The sequence below is a fragment of the Pipistrellus hanaki genome (genome assembly GCF_964339955.1).
Source record: "Pipistrellus hanaki genome assembly, chromosome: 2".
Lineage (NCBI taxonomy): Eukaryota > Metazoa > Chordata > Mammalia > Chiroptera > Vespertilionidae > Pipistrellus > Pipistrellus hanaki.
In genome coordinates this window covers 167,298,243-167,314,202 of record NC_140504.1, presented here as the reverse complement: position 1 = coordinate 167,314,202, position 15,960 = coordinate 167,298,243, and the positions used below count along the sequence as shown (strand labels likewise).

At 41.4% G+C, this 15,960-nt stretch overlaps 1 protein-coding gene across 1 annotated transcript in view; it reads left to right on the top strand.

Moving 5' to 3' along the window:
• Positions 1-15,960, top strand: part of FAF1 (Fas associated factor 1) — a 292,045-nt gene that overhangs the window by 263,274 nt on the left and 12,811 nt on the right. Inside the window, exon 18 of the mRNA XM_084872908.1 lies at positions 695-907. Within this exon, the coding sequence (XP_084729034.1) occupies positions 695-907 (213 nt within the window). The remainder of the gene's footprint in view (positions 1-694; positions 908-15,960) is intronic.

The window sequence follows — 15,960 nt, the reverse complement described above, 5'->3', positions numbered from 1 at the left end:
GATGTTTCTCTCTCTCTCTCTCTCTCTCTCTCTCTCTCTCTCTCTCTCTCTCTCTCTTCCTCTCTTTTCCTCTCCCTCACTCCTTCTCTTCCACTCCCTCTTAAAATTAATGGAAAAAATATCCTTGGATAAGGATTAAAAAGTAATAAAACAAGATGGAATTTATTTTAATTAATTGCCCCTTGGGCTAATACAGGGGCGTGCAGGAGACAGCTGATCAATGATTCTCTCTAATCATTGATGTTTCTATCTTGCTCTCCCACTTTTCTCTGAAATCAATAATAATATATTTTTTGAAAAGTCACTTTGGAGCAAAAAGTTAGGTAATTACTATATATATATATATATATATATATATATATATATATATATATATAGTAAACCAATCAAAATTATACCTGTGCGTGTGTGTGTGTGTGTGTGTGTGATCAGTAAAAAATATACTTTTTGGTGTGCCACAGAATTTTAGTAGTTGATGTGTGCTGTGAGATGAAAAAGTCTGAAAATCGCTGGGCTAATATTAAGAAAGTGAAAAACACATGAGTTTGTTATTCAAGCGTTAGGCTTGGTTAATAAGTGGGAAATAGCTTTTTTATGAGTTTCTAGAAAGCAGCGGCTTTTTTTCTAATCTCTCCCCCACTCCCCACAGTCTCACCCATTACATAGTTTAACACCTGGTTCTTGCTCTCCTTAGGCCATTCGGCTCTCCTTAGAGCAGGCCCTGCCTCCAGAGCCAAAAGAAGATGCGGAGCCCGTGAGCAAACTGCGGATTCGTACCCCCAGCGGAGAGTTCCTCGAGAGGCGTTTTCTGGCCAGCAATAAGCTCCAGATTGTCTTTGATTTTGTAACTTCCAAAGGATTTCCATGGAATGAGTTCAAGTTACTGAGTACCTTTCCTAGGAGAGACGTAAGTTCCTATGCCTTTCTTGAAAAGTGTGTCCAGATGGGAGATGTACCATCATTAGGGCTGGATAAAGTAGTCCAAGAAAAGTCCAATGGTACAGCCTTTGGGGAAGGTATGGCCTCTCAGGGCAGCAGACATATGCCCAATAGCCTACGTTAGAATTTAGGTGCTAGTGTGGCATTTTTTCCTAGCTATTTCCCCTGTTCCAGCATTCATACAGGCTTTCCCCAGATGTCATCTCTCTAAACCTCAGAATAGATCTGAAAATTGTGTGCTTAACAGTCTAACAGAGTTAGATCAAGGTCAATGATTATATAGGTTTAGTAAGAACGAGTCTTGTTAGAACGAGAGTATTTTGTGATTTGATGGTTCTTATTAGCCTGGGAAGTCAAGGAGAGTAACCTATATTCACTGTGTATCTGCATTTCAGCAAGATTCTTAATAGTCTCTGTTAGTATTCTGAGGCAAAGTAGAGAGATAAATCTACAGTTAGGTGAATTCATTGCTAATTAAACAGTGGTGACCACGAAGTGTTGACTAAGAGACTGCCCTCTTCCTGGAGGGAACCAACAAGTTTTATATATAACCCTTTATTACTCACTGTGCTTACTAGCAACTTAAATGAAGACTGTCAGGTTTTTGGATTATGGAACAGAAGATTCAATAAAACCTTGAAATATTAAAGCAATAGACAAAAATGAACCTGGAGAAATATTATAGAAATGTAGAGAGATTTATGCATTAAGTTTAGAAAATCATTTGCTCATTTGGAATGGAAATATCATGCTTTAGCAGAGATTATAGTTGAATTAAGCTGACTACCTAAGTGTCTATTCGTCTGACCGGTAGCTATGACACACACTGACCACTGGGGGCAGGCGCTCAACATGGGAGCTGACACGGGAGGCACTGGCCATTTAAAAATAAATGGCACCACGGACCTGTTACTGACATAACAACACTCGGCTTCCCCCAAGTGGGACACAGGCCCTACCACCACCCAAGAGCCACTCCCCAACCCACCAAGTCACAGCCAATGCTGCCAAGATCCCCTGGCGCAAAATTTGGCACCCAGCCCAGAAACAGTCACTGTGGGTGCCAGGTAATGATATCACATAGCTATGCCCAGCTTCCTCTCCCTAGCTACTAGCCTCCTTGGAGTTTCTTCAGCCCAGGAACCAACTTGCTTTATAGCCAGGTGCAAACATTTTACAGTTTAACCAAATGTCTGTGAAGCATTTTCCGTGCCTTATCTCATTTGATCCTCACAGAAGTCCTGGAGTAGGTAGATAGGAGATTCAGTAGAATCCTATCTTCTTTTCATTAGCAAGATGCGAATAGTGATATTAAAATATTTCTTCTAATTTATTTCCCTTCAATATGCATGAGTCCATGCATTGGGACACTAGGACATAAATAATGTGTTTTGGCTGCCAACAAAAAGCTAACTATAATTTTAGAGATGTAATCTTATAATTCCAACAAAAGAGTCACTTGATGGTCCTATTCAGCTCTCTACTAAGATTAAACTACCTCTGAAAGAGTCCTTATTCTATGCTGAAGCATTTCTTTCTTTCTTTGTTTTTTATCCTCACCTGAGGATATGTTTCCATTGACTTTTAGAGAATGTGGAAGAGAAAGGGAAAGACAGAGAGAAGCATCAAAGTGAGAGGAACACTTTGATTGGTTGCCTCCTGCATGAGCCCTGATCTGGGCCCCATCCAGGGAGGAGCCTGAACCTAGGTACATGCTTGATCAGAATCAAACCCAGACCCTGCTGTTGGCAGGCCAAGGCATTATCCACTGAGTCAAATCTGCTAGGGCAGGATATGACATTTCTTAGCCCTCGAGCAAAAGACCTTCATTATTTTCTCCAGGAGTTTTGTGGAAAATTAAGAATATTACCAGTGGCATACAGGAAGCTTAGCCAATGTGCAATCAGAAAAGGTGTTTCCTCTATAGTTCACACCAATCATGGGCTGGGCCGAAGCTTTAGGCCTGGGCAGGGGCCCTCCAACTCCCTCTGATCGCCGGCTCTGCCCCTGTCCAGGCCTCTGCTAAATGCTTTCGGCCTTGGGCAGGGGACTCCAGGCTCCCTGTGATCACAGGCTCCACCCCTGTCCAGGCCTGCCCAGACCTAAAACCTCTGGCTGAGGCTTTTGGCCTTGGGCAGGGGACCCCAGCTCCCTGTGATTGCAGGCTTCATTCCTGCCCCCTCGTTCTGATTGCAGGCTTGGCCCTGCCCAGAAGCCCCCTGGCCCAGGCCCTTCCCAGGCTGCTCTGGGCCCAGGTGGCCTTTCCTCACAGTGACCTGGGTGCCAGGATGTTCCTGGGACACAGGCTCTGGACGCTTATGTATGCAAATTAACCACCATCTTTTTTTTGTTAATTTGCATACTCATTCTGATTGGCCATTTGCGTAGCAAAGATATGGTCAGTTTACATGTTTGTCTGTTATTAGGTAAGATTGTACCTGCACAAACATGCCCAAGGGAACAGATGTGTGCAAATGCTGTGTGAACCACATGTCCAAATACCTTAAATTCTGTCAGTGTAATTAAACTCTAAATGTGTGAAGCTTGGAAAAGAACTACTGTTAAGGGATTCAAAATTAGCCTTAAGTTTTACATCTCACCTTGGAGAACTTAACAAAACTTAGGAGTTAAATTAAACCCTTGTTTTGTTTTGTTTTTTAATTGAGGTACAATTGACATATAACTTTATATTAGTTACAGGTGTACAACATAATGATTCGATATTGGTGTACATTGCAAAATGATCACCACAACAAGTCTAATTAACATCCATCGCCATACAGTTACAAAACTTTTTTTTCTCATGATGAGAACTTTAAGATCCCAGCCCTTAGTTATTTTTACTCCTCCTCTGGGTCTCATTTGTAAAATGGAAGTGCTAGAAAAGATGGAGTCCAAGGACCTTCTGACTCCTAAAGTTAAACTTCCTTTCAAATTAATTTTTAAAATTGACTATTGGGGATAGGGTAAGGGAAGCAGTCTCTTAAACGGATCTGTGTTTATTATGATCAGTGTTAATGACATCTTCCCACAGGGTAAAAATGTGGACTGTGGGAAGTAGGGGAACTGTGAAGTGAAATGTAGAGGATTGTTGGGCTGCTACCTGCTTGCCTTGAACTCTACAGACCAAGAATGAGGTCTCTTTAGGGCAGACTGTTAAATGTCAATAGAGGATCAATCACATAGTCTTAGAGAAACTTTACTCTTGATTTAGATCTTTATCATGCATGCATTGTTTTACACTGTTTTTACTCGTCTCATCTCCCATTATTCCTTTCCCGCCTGACCCCATTTCTACCTCCATCCCAAGGGCAACCTCCATCCTCATCCTAAGGGCAGTTTAGATTAAGTTTGCCCCAGTTACCCAGAGAAAAAGTCTAAGCAAATTTTTCTTCTTATAGGAGAAATCAAGAGCTTCCCAGTATACAGCATAGCTCTATTTTATGGTTTTTGGTCAACCTGAAATTACCCACTACCCAGTGGTTTGTTTTTTTTAATCCCACTCTGATCATTCCCTTTCTTACTTAAATTTGGTAGCTCCCTACTGCCCTAGATAAGTATAGACTTAGAATGTTTTCAAAAATTCTTCACAATCTGGTTCATACCTACCTCTCCCAACTTTAACCCTGCCTCTCATTACTTACTTCCATTACGAGGAGATAAGAGATTGCTCAGTATTCACTAAAGACACAAGAGACTCTCATGCTTCTGTTTGTTCTTTCTTGGATATCCACCCTTCCTGCTTTTGCTGGCCTATTGGAACTCATTTTTTTAATGTGCAGTTGAAATGTCATCCTCTCTGGGAAGCCCTTCCCTTCTCCCTAGCTCTTCCCTATGTACTCATTGCTGTTTGTACGTTCTCTCTCGTAGTACTTGTCCTGTTTTTCTGTAATTATTTAGAGAGACTGTCCATATCATCTTCATATCTGTTCCCATTGGTCCTACATGGTGCCTCACCCACAAACATTCAGTTACTGTTGTTGAATGTTAATGACCTCAGGTCTGATCCTAAAGCTCTGATTCCAGGGTGAACTAGAGAGGTTGATTCAAATAAGAAGAGATGCCCTAGGCCCACCCAGATTCCAGACCCAGACCTAAACCCATAAAGCCCACCCAGGACTCATTAGACCTCCTAGAGCCAGGGGTGGGGTGAAAGTTAATGGCCCTTCATCCTTCTCTGAATGCTTTTTCAAGTCAAATGACTAGTGTTTTTGCAAGGCTATTCTGTAACAGCCATCTGTGTCTGCAAGGATTAGGATCTAATTTGTAAAAGTCATCTTAAATTACCACCAAACTAAAGACTGTTAAAAAGCACATCTTAAGACCTTACCTCTTTAATAACAAATAACATAAGACTTAGCTCTAGGAGTCTTATTGTGTCTTCAGCCTTTTCTCCATAAAGCAGAGCCTGGCTTCCCACAAAAGGACTTGCTAAATGCTCTTCTGTGCCTCCACCCCCAACCAGAACAACACTTCATGCTAAGATTTCCCAGCTGTCCAACTACTTACTAAACCGAGCACTGGGGAACAACCAGCATGGCCTATGGCAGACACGGGCCTTCCCTAGAAAATCTGATGGTCAGGATGCTGGGAACATTGAGCTGTTTGTTTGTTTTTGTTATTTTCTCCATTTTGCTAATAACTGTTACCAAGAGAAGTGTAGCATTCACTTCCAGAGTTTGGTCATTCAGCTCTACCTCTTGGATATGTTAGAGCCATGTGAACATCAGTGGCCTATCTGCCTTCCCCAGGCATTATAAGGGAGTTGGTAGTGAAGCAGCTGAGTCCTAAACACTGAGGAATGGCGCTGACCCCACTACTCACCATGCCTAGGAGCCAGAGTAAGAGGCCCCTGCTGGCCCCCCAGTTGCCCTCTAGACATATATTGGTCCGGGGCCATTCAGTGTGGGTTTGTCAGTATCCCCCAACCAACTCCTTTCCCACCCCTTCCCTTCATCTTTCCAATCCTGTTTTGCCCTTTTTATACTCTTCTTCATTCCACTCTTTGCTCCTCGTTTTTCTAACCCACGATTCTTTCCCTCCCTGCCTTCTCTTGGTTTTTTTCTTTCCTCTATTCTTATCTGTCACTCAGAGACGCCCCACCTGCATGGAAAGTGAGATCTTTGTGTATAAAATGCAGATAAATGGGAAAGGAGGGTGGTGATGGCAGGATGCTTCGGATCTGTGGCCTGTGCACCTTGTGACCCATGTAATTACACAGCCCCTGTTTTTGTCTCAAAAACATTCTTCCTTTAGATCTACTAGTATAGCTATGAAGCCAAGTAGAAAAACATATACTCAGAAATGTGATACTCGGCATTTTAGGTGTATTCTAAAATAAAGAACTGAATGTACTGGTATTTATTTTTTCCCAAGCTTTCTAAGGAAACTATAACACGTAGGTGTTTTCTTTCTCCCTCTCAGGAGAGTACGTATAAATAAGCTTCTGGCAGGGTTTTCACAGAGTAGACCCTCAGTAAGGATTGTTTAAATGAATTGGGGAAAGCCTTACAAACTTATGGTATACATCTGCCTTTATTACACTAAGCACTAACCTCAATATGGGGAACACGGTGCTGAAAATACATGGTTCTTACCCTTGTAGAACTTATAGTCTGTATCTAGAAGCTACTGCGGATGGCATTTTACTTCACTGATAATACAAGGATATTTTATTTGCTACCATAGAATATATAAATAGTTTAATTTACATTTCATTCATGTATTTGTTCTTTTATATATATAGCAAGGCATTTGCTGAGTAACCACTCTGCCAGCCTCCATACCAGACACTAATGGTAAAGAAATAAAAGAAATTGTTACTGACCTTGAAGAGTTCACATTCTGGTTAAAACACACATCTGAAATAAACACATTCCAAATTGTACTCAGAAGAATAGGTAATTTCAGCCTGCAGTGACAAGGGAAGGCATTACAAAGGAAATGAAGCCTTGCACAGAGAGATGGTGATTAGGTTGAAACACAAACGCATAGTTAAAAGTTTGGGTCATGCTCTGGCCAGTGTGACTCGGTTGGTTGAGCGGTGTCCCAAGCACCCAAAGGTTGCCAGTTAGGTTTGGTGATTCCCTAGCAAAACTTACAGTATTCGACATATAATACTACTCACAGCTATGATTTATTATAGCAAAAGGATACAACACAAAATTAGCACAGAGAAAAGGCACATGAGGTAAAGACCAGGGGAAACAAGCTTCCAAGAGTCCTCTCCCAGTGGAATCACACCGGATGAGCTTAATTCCCCCAGCAACGATTTGAGACAATACATGTGAAATATTGCCAAGCAAGGAAGTTTATTAGGGACTCAGTACCCAAGATTTTTATTGGAAGCTGATCATGAAGGTACCCTTTGCCTGGCACATACCAAAATTCCAGAATTCCAGAAGGAAATCAGTTGTTAAGCAGAAACTATAAATACTTTAAAAACAAAAACAAAAAAGACATGAAATGACATGAAATGTTATTAAGTGAAAATCAGTTTAGGCTTAATGAGCCACTCTTACCAGTTCTGGGAAAGGTAGAACCCCTCCCCGCCCTCCAAACCCAAGTTCACAAATGCCAGCCAAGGACCAACAAGCAAGCCTTTCAAGAGAATGGCTGTTAGGCATACTATTTTGACACATATAGTTTTATTTTTTAAGATATTCACATCTCAGATTCACTTCTGGGATTTACTACTGGAAATGTAAATGGAACTCTGTAAACTGGGGAACTTCTAAGCATTTGATTTTGCCTCTCACCCTGGCTCATAACATAACTGAGTTCTGTAATGAAAGGTAAATGTACCTTCAGAAAAATATTAAAAAGCACCCATTAACCTTGTATTCTCAAAGGAGGCTTTCAAGAGATCCTGAGGGAAACACAATCCCTGGATATGGCCATTTCTTAGTTTCTAAAGTGCCAACATCTTCTATGTAAATTTGCCCCGAATCTGCTTTGTTCTGCTCAGATTTCCTGCAGTTGTCCTTGAGACCACAGCCACTTTTCCTCACAGAGAGAGAATGCTTTCTTAGACTGACTACTTAAAATAAAGGGGAAGTTGTTGGTATTTATTTTTCCTTGCTTGTCTTAAGCAAATATAAATCAATACTGTAAGAATGATTTATTTAATACTACCTGCTCTTTTCGATCACATTTCTTAGGCATTGTAGCCTGAAACAATATCAAACGTAGGCTATGGAATCCAATGGACCTGACTTTGAATTCTGGATCAGCTCTTCATAGAGTGATCTTAGAGAAATTACTTAATCTCTCAGTAAAATGAAAGTAACAATACCTACTTCAAAAGCTTGTGAACATTAAATGAAAGAATGAATGTGAGTGGAGAATCCAAGATGGCTGCTCGGGTAGGCACCTAGCCGCAGCCGCATGCAACAATTTCAATAAAATACAACTAAAATATAAAATGGACATTACCCAGAACTACAGGAAAGTCGACTGACTGGAAATTCTACAACGAGAAGCAAGGAGAAAACCAGAAGGAAGCGCGGAGGAGCTGTAAAAGCCTAAGGTACGGAGACACGCGGCGCGCGCGGAGAGGACAGAGCCGGAAAGGAGGGGGAGGCGGAGTGCCTGGCTGGCGTTCCCTAGCGGGAAGGAGATAAAACTCCGACTGGGCTGGGCCTCCGACTGCTCTGAACCCCCGTTCTAGCCCAGACCCCGGGGACCCAGGCTCATCCAGAGGGAGCTGGGCTGTAAGGCGGAACCCCGGGGAAGTGGCGAAAGGAGGTCCCGGCGGCGAGCACACTGCGTGCGCGCAGAGAAGGGACAGCCGGCTGTGCCCTAGGACTACCCTGGCGGGAAGGAGACAGGGGCTCCAGACTGCTCTGAACGCCATCTCCAACTCCACTTCCAACTGAACTGAACCCCAGTTTCGGGCCCATTGCGGGAGAGCCTACAGTTTGGTAGCAGGCGAAAATCGAGGGCACCTTTCTCTCAGAGGTGCTTGCAACAAGTACTGAAGGACCCTGAGTCTCAGGAGTCGCATAGGGCGGGGCTGACGGAAGCCAAGGCTGTAGGCTCCATCCTGAAACCCCGCCCCATCAGGAAAGCTGCCTGCGAAAATGCCTAAACCAAATAGATCACAAACGAAAGAAATGGAGGACAAAAAGCGACTGGATATAGAGTTCAAAACCACACTTATAAGGTTTTTCAAGAGTATCCTAGAAAAGGCTGATAAAATAAATGAGACCTATGTGGATATGAAAAGGGATCAACAAGAAATAAAGAATACATTGTCTGAAATAAAAAATATTATACAGAGTCCTAAAAACAGAATAGAAGATTGCAAGAATCAAGTCAAAGATTTGGAACATAAAGAGCCAGAAGACATTCCTCTGCAGAAGCTAGAAGGCAAGAGAATCCAGAAAATTGAAGATGATGTAAGAAACCTCTGGGACAACTTCAAACGATCCAACATCAGAATCATGGGGGTCCCAGAAGATGAGAGAGAGCAAGATATCCAAAACATACTGAAAGAAATAGTGACAGAAAACTTCCCCCACCTGGGGAAAGAATTGGACTTACAAGTCCAGGAAGCACACAGAACTCCAAATAAGAGGAATCCAAAGAGGACCACACCAAGACAAATCATAATTAAGATTCCAAGAGCAAAGGACAAAGAGAGAATATTAAAAGCAGCAAGAGCTAAGCAGGTGGTTACCTATAAAGGAGCTCCTATACGATTGTCAGCTGATTTCTCAACAGAAACCATGCAGGCCAGACGGGAATGGCAAGAAATATTCAAGGTGATGAATAGCAAGAACCTACAGCCAAAAATACTCTACCCAGCAAAGCTATCACTCAGAATCGAAGGTCAGATAAAGAGCTTCACTAATAAAAAAAAGCTAAAGGAGTTCATCACCACCAAACCAGAATTATATGAATTGCTGAAGGGGGTTCTTTCAGAAGAGAAAGTAAATAAAGATAAAAATTATGAACAACAAATACGTAACTATCAACAAGTAAATCTAAAAACCAAGGAAATTAAAAAAAAAATCTGATGAACAATATTAACTGTTGAATATAATAGAATCAGAGGTATGGAAGGGGAGTAAACTAATGATTCTTGGGGAAAAGGGGACAGGGGAATGTGGGAAGAGACTGAACATAAACTGTGCACCTATGGATGAGGACAATGGGGATTGGGGAAAGGGCAGAGGGTGGGGTGGGAAGGGGGGGGGGGGAAGGAACACTTGTAATAATATAAACAATAAAAATTTATTTAAAAAAAAAAAGAATGAATGTGAAATGTTTAATACATACAACATTTAGCATAGTAAGAATTTAATAATTGTAACTGGTATGATGGCAATGGTGATTATTTCTCTCCCCATCCCCACTTCCTCCTTCCTCTCCTGTTTTGTTTTGTTTTGTTTTGTTTTGTTTTGTTTTAAGAGGACAAAGAAATCAAATATTAACTGTTTAGAAACTACCACCTTTCAAGTAAGGATATCAAACAGTGTACCTTACATGCCTGAAAACAAAAGGTTCAGGGTGGTTTTCAACTAGAAATATTAAAAGTTTTTTAGCAACTTGGAAACCAGTAAAGCTTCACAGAAGAAACAGAGTTTGAACTATTTTTTTTAAAGGAATAGTGAAAAACTACTCAGCAATAAAAAGGAATGAACTCAACACATGAAACAACTTGGGATCTCAAGGGCATTATGCTAAGTGAGAAAAGGCAATCTCAAAAGGTTGCTCACTGTATGATTACATTTATATATCATTCTGTAATTGACATAAAGATGGTGCAGTTGTAAGGGGTGGGTGTGACTCTACATTTTAGGGTTTTATTCTGTGTCTCGATTGTGGTAGTGGTTACACAAATGTGAACAAAATAAAATCACAAAGAAATATGCACAGACATATACTCAACTGAATACACATAAAAATTGATGAAATGTGAATTAAGGCCTATAATCTAGTAAACAGTATCATACCAGTGTCATTTTCAAGGTTTGATATTATACTACTAGAGGCCCAGTGCAAGGATTTGTGCACCTATGGGGCCCCTCTGCCTGGCCTGTGGGGATCGGGTCATAACCCAGCTCTCCGACATCCCCTAAGGGGGTCCTGGATTGCGAGAGGGTGGATCTCAGATGCACCCCAGAATTGGGCTCCTTCCTCTCTGGTTCTGGGTGTGTTACCCAAAAACTGTAGCTGCCAAGTCACCACAGCTTGGCAGCTCCTGCATTGAGCATCTTCCCCCGGTGGTCATTGTGCAGCGTCTGCCCTCTGGTGGTCATTGTGCGTTATAGCTATTGGCCAGTCACTTAGGCTTTTATATATAGAGGTAGTCATATTTAAAGGAATGGCCATTTGTCAAACAGAAGTATAAATAAAACCATAGGAATATAAGCCAATGTATGTCTGGGAAATTGCACACAGTTTGCTATACTGGAATTTAGGATGTGAAGTCAGACATAGAGGGAAATGAGATAGGAATTGAAAAAATAACTGAAGGACTTTCTATGCATTAATACAGTAATTTTCAACCTTTTTTCATCTCATGGCACACATAAACTAATTACTAAAATTCTGCAGCACACACACAAAAATATATTTTTGCTAATCTGACTAAAAAATAGGTGTAATTTTGATTCATTCACATTGGATGGCTATTGTTGTGTTGGCTATTATCATTTTTTTATTTTTCAATCTAAAGGAAAAGAAATTCTCTTATAGCACACCAATTGAAAAAAATCATTGCATTAATCCAGCAAATATTATTTGAGCACCTGTTGTGCTCAAGACATTGGGGATACAGTAGTGACTAGGCTAGGCAAGGTTCTTGGCCTCACAAAACCAATTCTGGTGGAAATTTGAACTAGTAGTTAAGGTAGGTATTAACCCTTGTAGTAGGAGAAATTTATACTTAGAACTGCCAAATAGCTAATGCAAATTGACTTAGCTAATAAATAAGTTACAGAGCAGTGGCTCCACCTAAGTCTTTTGATTCCACATTTTTGCCTTTTTTCTACTGCCTCAAACTTACTGATTATTTTCATTAGGAAGGATTAGAGAAGGAAAACCCTAGCAAAGGGATACCAAATAGGACTATTGCAGTAGACAAGAAGGTGATTGTGAGCATCTAAACTAAGATGGCGATGATGGGGTTAAAAAGAAGGCAGCCGAATCAGGAGGAAGAATCCATGGGATTTGGTGATTTTTAGCTATATCAGGAACAAGGAGTTGTTAGAGGTGACTTAGAGGTCCCAACCTGAATGACTAGAGAGATCGTAGTTCATGTGCAGAAATTAAGGAAGATAGATGAGGAGTTAGATTCGCTTGAGGATTTGTTGAGCCTGAGATGCCAGGAGGAAGTCTAGGTGGTGCTTTCTAACAGAGGATAAGGAGATTTAAAGTGTGAGAGTGGCCATCACCAGAAAATGCCCCTGGAAGTGACTGGGGCGGATTTGAAGGAGATAAGTAATGGAGCGACAGTACAGACTAGTGGTTAAATGAGTGGGTTCTGGAGTCTAGACTGAATCTCAACTCTGCCATTTCCTAGCTCTTGCTACAGAGGTATTGAGAGAAAGGTGGTATTATGTAAGAAAACCCATTATTGTATGCTCCTGACCACATCAAAGGAATACATAAAGGAGTTTTAAAGTGTATTTGAGGTGATTAGAGCCATTTCATGGAAGCTGCATAGAATTCAGAGTTAATAAAATTATCCTCTGCCCCTTTCTACCTTATTTACAAAGAACTTGGTGTGATAGAGATTGATGACAATGAATACAGCCATTTATTTTTGTGCCTATTATATGCATAATCAAGTATATTAGTTCTCTGGAAATAGGTATTATCCCCACTTTACAGTTGAGGACACAGAAGCTTAGGAGAGCTTACATTGAGAGGTTGCACAATAAATATCAGTAATAGTATTTGATTCCCAAAACATAGGAGCTTTCCCCATACCATGCTGAATATAAGATGTGACCCATTATGGATAGGTTTGTTGATGTGTTTAAGTCTTTATAAACCTACTTATTTTGCTTCAGAACTTAATTTTATAAGGTGTTTATAAAGCACTATACCATTCAGAATGCTATATCAGAAATCAAATAAACTTTTGAAGGCTGCATGTACAATCCCATCTGCCTCCATTCAGCCATAAATAAAAAATCATTAGTTCTGTGCTCAGTATGCCAGGTGCTTCTGCAGACTAGCTTTGCTCACTTAAATTTAAGTCTGTATAATAACCCCACTGTAAATACAAACAATTGTATATGTGCAGATTAACCTTTTTTCCACACCCCTTGTAATTTTCAAAGCCAGTGGAGTTCCAGAGTGCATTAGCACATGCAACAGCCTGCCCCAGCCCCAGCCCAGCCCACTTCACCCACACCACACCTGCTCTTCCCCCAGAACCTGGACCTCAGGCTTTAGGTTTAATGTCTACTCTTGAATCCCAAACGTGAAGATTCTTTTGGCATTTCCAAATTTATTTCACTTTCCTTCCTCTAGTTGGCTATATGTGAGAGCCTTGTGTGAACAGGCCTTCCTCATGCATGGATATTAGACTGTGAGAACTAGAAAAGACCCCTGTTTTATAGATTTAAAAATCCAAGGTGCAGATAAGGAAAGTAACCTGATCAAGGAAAATCAAAAGACGCCAGAACTAGAAATGGCCCAAATTTACAAATAGTCACAAAATGAAGGTAAGATATACATTTTGTAAACAAACGAATTGTAACATCAAATCCAAATTATTGTGGGTCATATCTAATTCACCTGAATACAGAGCCTGCCACATAGGAAGCAATAATATTGGTTTATTGTTTGTGAAAGTGTACGTCAGTAAAATAGATATAGGAAAGACTTGTACACATTAGAATGAGACACAGAGGAAAAGAGGAACGTAGAGACCGTAGGACTGAGGTAGGTGTTTCCCTTCCTCATGCTCTCCATTGTAGTCCTTTACTTTTCTGAATTGCAGTGGGTCGATTTCCTGTCTGCATCCAGCCCTGGAATCTACATTCCTTGAGGCCAGAGATATTGCCTGTTCACTGTTGTATCTAATGTCTGACACAGTTTCTGATATCATAGTGAACATTAAGGAAATACTTGTTTAGTAAATAAATGAGAGGGGGGGGAAACATTCCTACCTATTCATGCATTCACTGTTTTTGTTTTTGTATTTTCGGGGTTTTTTTGTGTTTTTTTTTGTTTTGTTTTTGTATTTTCATCTCACCAGGCAGAAGCTCATGGTATCCTCATGACCTGAGGACAGGCAAGAGAGGGACCACATAATATAATAACTTATTCCTGGTATTTTCCCTTCCTCGCCCATTTTCTCCCCCTCCCCCAGTCCCGTAGTCATGAGAAGAAAACTACAAAGTCAGAGCGTGTGGGGGCCATGGAGTCTGGAATCTGAGCTCTAGAAGTCTCCTGGCTGGCTAAGATTTTTAACAAACAGTTGTCAGTCTCATGTTGACGTCTCCAGTGGACATTCTCAGAGGGATGTGTCGCGGTGGGAAGGGGACTACGGTGAGAGCCAGGCACCCTGGGGAAGAATTTTTATTCTTCCAGCCATTTTGTTGTGTGATTTCATGCAGGGTACATACTTTCCTGGGTCTTATTTTCCTCTTCTGAAATATGAAGAGATTAAAGTGAGTGCTTTCTAAATCCTCCCTCAGCTCCGATACTATGTGATTCTATGATTAAATGACCTGAATAGAGAAAATCCTTGCCCTACTGACAACTCTCTTCTGGACGCTGGAACAAAACCATTGGCTTCCTGGTCCTTCTGGCTTTATTTAATATCGTCTTCTCCTACTCCTTTTATATGAAAATGTCTCTGCCCCAGGCAGTTTACGGAGACTTAAGCTTTATTTACTGTAGCTGGAGGCTCCTATAAGCCGGGGCTTTGACAATATTTCACATTTATTTATCTGAGCCAGAGCTTAGGATCAGGTGGCAGCTAAGTCACTTAAGGTTATTCAAATGCATTGAAAATGTTGCTTAATAATTCAGAACCAGTTTTCTCTGTTTAGAGTATTAAGATTTTTTAAAGCCTTCTAATTAGCCAATTCCAACAGCAGTTTAGGGAAAAATCTGTCCCTTCTGAAAGGGCTACTGATGCAAGCTTACTGTCATTCCCTATGTCTGTGCTGCAGGACTGGCTAAGGCAAGGGCCAGAGAGAGCCCAGAGCTGGAGGACCTGCTAATAGTGGCAGGTTCGGCCTGTTTTAGGGGTGAGGCTAGGGAAAGAGGCCTAAGGATACAGCTCCTCTTCACTCCCTTCCTTTGACTTGGTGGAGGGTCTAGCAAGGAGTGGGGAGCCTCCACTCAGTCACTCAGTAGGTCATCTTCCAGCAGATATCTATTGAATTCACACTTTTTCAGCCATGGACTGGTCTCTGGGGATAGAGAGAGCCAGTGAGACCTCATTATAGGCCCTCAGAATTCAACCTGAGAGACAAGTTGCACAATAACCTGAGAGGCATAACAGACGGGTAACTCCATGTGAAACTGTAGCTGACCTTTGAATGAGATCCTCCAGAAATGGGTTGCCTTGCTGGTCAAAGTACAGGTGAAGTGCTGGTGAAGCAGAGGACATTGCCAGTGCCTACACTGCAGTTAAACACTGACCTTGAATCTGCCAGCAGACCTTGGCAGCCACCTTGTCGGAGGATCCTAAGGTGAAACAGAGGCATTAGTGCAGCAAATGTGAATTGACCACATTCAGGGCAGTGAGGCAGAGGCCACGATGAATGTACATAGCGCCTGTTGTTCCAGGAGCCCCTGGCCCACTGAGTGGGAGAAGATACCACTTACGATTACTTCTCTGACACAAGGAAGAGGAGAAAGAGTTTAATTTAGGCTCTGTCACTTCAGCTTGGTTTTGTGGATGAAGTAGTATCTGAGCCTTGAGGATATATAAATTTTCAACAGAGGATGAAGGACAGTCCAGTAGGGGAAACAACAAAAGCAAGGTTTGGTGAGAAAAGCATCAGGCATATTTAGGGAATAGCAAATGGCTCTAATTGACTGGAG